This window comes from Zosterops lateralis, assembly GCF_965231275.1.
Source record: "Zosterops lateralis genome assembly, chromosome: 2".
Taxonomy (NCBI): Eukaryota; Metazoa; Chordata; class Aves; order Passeriformes; family Zosteropidae; genus Zosterops; species Zosterops lateralis.
This window is the reverse complement of record NC_139763.1, coordinates 92,191,298-92,195,136: the sequence shown is the minus strand read 5'-3', so window position 1 is coordinate 92,195,136 and position 3,839 is coordinate 92,191,298. Positions and strand designations below refer to the sequence as shown.

The window sequence follows — 3,839 nt, the reverse complement described above, 5'->3', positions numbered from 1 at the left end:
CAGATTTATCTATTTTCACTACAAAATATTGCATTATATAAAGCAACATAGACACACAAAAAAACCCTGAAAAAGACTAAAATCTTTGGATAGCAGATGTGGTTTTTCTTCTTTTTCTCTTTCGTCCCTAGAATGCGCTTCTTGTTTTAAGAGATTCACAGCAAAGAACATGAAACATTTTCAGGTTATAGAATTTTTTTGGTTGTCACAAAGGAAAGCAGTCCTGGATTTACTTTTCTTTTTTTTTTTTTTTTTTTTTTTTTTTTTTTTTTTTTTTTTTTTCTTCTTTTTTTTTTTTAGGAAAAAAATGTCCTTTCCTAAAAATATACCACACACATACACACCCACGCTCACTCCCACACACATGCATGTATAGCACACACACGTAAACACCCACAAAGAAACTACTTCCCTTATAAACGATTTGCAAAGTACTTTTCAGACGCAACTATAGATCAGAATAACAACAAGTTTAAAAAAAAAAACAAAAACAAAACCTCTCCTAGTTAAGTGCTAGTGGTTGTTGATCCCACACAAGGAAAGAAAGAAAGAAAAAAAGGTCAAGAGCAAATGCCTTGATATATATAAAATATACTTATAAACAGGAAGGGAGGGGAGGTTTGTGGTACACAAGTGCAATATAATTGGAGGGGGAAAATAAATTAAAAAGAAAATAAAACGAACACTGTATTGATCCCAACAAACACTCATAAAGTCAAACATAATATTCCACAGGAGAAAGTGTAAACACCCGACTATAGAAACCAATTGGCACGAAGTATCCAAAGTAAAATTGCCACCACTCTGAAAAATAAATAAATCTTGAAAAAAATAAATTGTCAACTCCTTCTACCATAAATAAAAAATAGTTATTTTTAACTGCACCCATGGGTCACACGTTTAAGGTCACAAGTAGATGTTTTTGGATATATATAAAGGGGCACTTGACAGCCTGAAGAGACAATCCGGTTTTACACTTCTCTTCGGAAAGCGGGCTCTCCATCGGTCGGGAGCCCTCCGGGGGGGAGCACAGCCAGCGGGGACCCCCCGCCCGCCCCGGGGAAGGCGCTGCCCGGACTGGGGGGTCCCGGGGCTCCGGGCGTCTCCGGGGCGCTACACGTCCAGCACGTGGTTGAGATAGGAGATGTAGCAGATGGCGAGGCGCAGGATCTCGATCTTGGAGAGCTTCTTGTCGGGGGGCAGGGTGGGCAGCAGCTTGCGCAGCTCGGCGAAGGCCAGGTTGAAGGCCTCCACGCGGATGCGCTCCCGGGTGGCGTGGGCCGAGCGGTACTTGGCCGTGGCGCGGCGCCGCCGGCGCTTCTCCTCCCGGCTCAGCGGCGGCGGGTGCAGCCCGGGCCGGCCCCCGCCGCGGCCCTCCCCGCCGCCGCCGCCGCCCCGGCCCTCGCCGCCGCCGCCCTCGGCCGGCTCCGGGTCCGAGACGCAGCAGCCGAGCGCCTGGGCGTCCGCGCCGCCCAGGGACTCCGGGTCCGAGGGCGCCGAGGAGGGGTGGTCGGAGTCGGCAGCTTGGTCCGGGCTAAGCATCATCTTGGAGGGGGCGGAGGAGCCTTCCCGAGACAGAGAAGCAGAGAGAGCGGGTCAGAGCCCCGGCCCCGGGGTGCGGGGACACGGGCAGGGACACGAGGGACATGCCGGCCCCGCGCCCTGCCCCCGGCGCCGGTACCGCCCGACCGGGGCGGGGGGAGAGCCGGGCGGACGAGCCCCGGCTCCTTCAGGGAGCGCTAATGACAGCAATATCGGGGATAAACGATACCCCGTCATTTAACCATCCCCTCTCTAGCGTTTGACGGCAGCTCCAGCGGAATATACACTTCCTGCCGTTATTCCCTGCGCTTCCTTGGATGTTGAAACAGGCCCAGAGAGCAATAGAGGATTTTTTTTCTCCCAAGCAAGCTAATATCCAGTGTTTCAATATTATGGTGATTCCCCGCTACCCCCGCCCAGGCCCCCAATTTTAATATTGTCCATTCTGGGCTGCCAGTTTCTGCTTAACCGTTTCTCCTTCGGCAACGCTCCATGGGATCCAGGCTACAGACATGATACTTTTAAATACACAGCTCAAGGCTCCACAAATACACCAAGGCCAGTGGGGAGATTTCTTTCCCCAATCCCTACGGGATCCGGCGCATCTGCTAGGCTCTTCCCTCCACTCTTTTCTCTGTGCTCTTTCTTTTTATTTTTTTTTTTTCTTTCTTTCCTGCTGCTAATCGTGCAGATAGCGATTTGCTAGCGATCAAATGGGAATGTTTGGTGAGTTTCCGTTTCCTAAGCGTGGGATTCAAAAAGAAACAAAACCCCAAAGCAGAGGCCGAACTTTTCCATCCCTTTAAATTTTCCCTCCTCTCCCCTCCCTGCGCGAAAAGAGGGGGGAGGCTAAATAAATAAATAAATAAATGCGGACGTGCCTTTCAAAAGAAAATTGAATCGTATCTTCTTGCGGCCTCACAGAGCACCATCTGTCATGTAGACAGCAATACAAATCCGAGCGCGTCCGTGGACATGCCGGCATGTAATAAAACAATACATCAGGCAACTAGTGAATAACCTTGGACACAAATGTGTGTGTGTGTGTGTTGTGTGTGTGCAGCTGGGGTGTCGAGGAGGGAACATCGCATCCTCCCTTCCCTTGAATTAAGATTGCAAAGTATTTTCACATAAAGTTTCCAGGGAAAGTCCCAGACCCGGTTGGGAAAAATAAAGTATTATTATTATCGTTGCTGTTAATAATAATAACAATAACCAAACGGGCAGGGGAAATTCTCCCCAGGCAGGGCTAGAGCCAAGCCAAGCCTCCCCCAGCCTGGCGGGGCAGAGGGGGCTCCACTCGGGGCCGAGCTCAGCGCTCCCGGGGCGCGCAGGGAGCCGGGACTGGGGAGAGGGAGAGAAGAGCTCTTCCTTCCCCGGCGAAGGGGCCGCCCCTGGCCAGGGCCGTCGGAAACGCTTCCTCTTCGATTTTTAATAAGGAGCGTTAATCAGGCCCACAAGGCAGAGGTAGGGGAAAAAAACCATTAGCGGTCGAGTCAGGTATCAGTGATCTCGTGGGGCAAAAAGATAGAGAGGAAAGGTTTGAAATCACCTTTCAACTGGCCTGCAAGCGAGGGGGCTTATGCAAAAAGCACCATAGAGAGGCAGGATTTGCAGGGCGGTTGTACGAAAACGGGCAATTAAAGCAGCGGTTCCTGAAGAAAGTTGCTTAGAGGTTTCTTTAAGGTGTGTGTTGAATTTTTCGCTTCGATTTGGATTTTTTTTTTTTTTTTTTTTGGTGGGGTTGACGACCTGATCCAGAAAGAGGCTTCCCCCCCGCCCCTTCCTCTATTTACTATTATTATTATTATTATTAAACCCATGCCCCGTGCTACCTGCAAAAGGGAAAGATATTGTTAAGGCAGCTTACCTCGGTGGAGTCGTTTGGAAAGCCTCTCTCTCCAGATCCCCTCGCCCCCTCGGCGATTCTTTTACAGTTCAAATGACCCTCCAGGAGCGGCGCATGGAAAAATTAAAAATATCAAAATCAAATAAAATTAATTACGAGCGAAAAAGTGTCCTGCTCGAATGGGGAAAGGCAGATCTCATCCCTCGCCGCGGCCTCCAGCGCTCCAGAGATGGGAGATGTGACACTGTCGTGTTTGTTTGCGGAGTATAAATAACAACTTAAGTTACTTACGATGCATCAGGGGAGAAAAAGCGTTTCCCCATCAAAGTCCGGGGCAGCGGCGGTCGCTTTTAGAGGAGCAAAGTGCTCTCTCCCCCGCTTTTCTTCCTCCTCTTCCCCGACCGCGATAAATAACAAAAGGGATGCGGCGACAGCACCGGGCACCGTC

At 50.0% G+C, this 3,839-nt stretch overlaps 1 protein-coding gene across 1 annotated transcript; it reads right to left on the bottom strand.

Annotated features, from left to right (window-relative positions):
• Positions 1-228: 228 nt before the first annotated feature.
• On the bottom strand, positions 229-1,628 carry NHLH2 (nescient helix-loop-helix 2). Its single transcript, XM_083881691.1, has one exon. It carries the CDS (start codon positions 1,543-1,545, stop codon positions 1,114-1,116), a length of 432 nt encoding a protein of 143 aa, XP_083737817.1. The 5' UTR covers positions 1,546-1,628; the 3' UTR covers positions 229-1,113.
• Between the last annotated feature and the right edge of the window lie 2,211 nt (positions 1,629-3,839).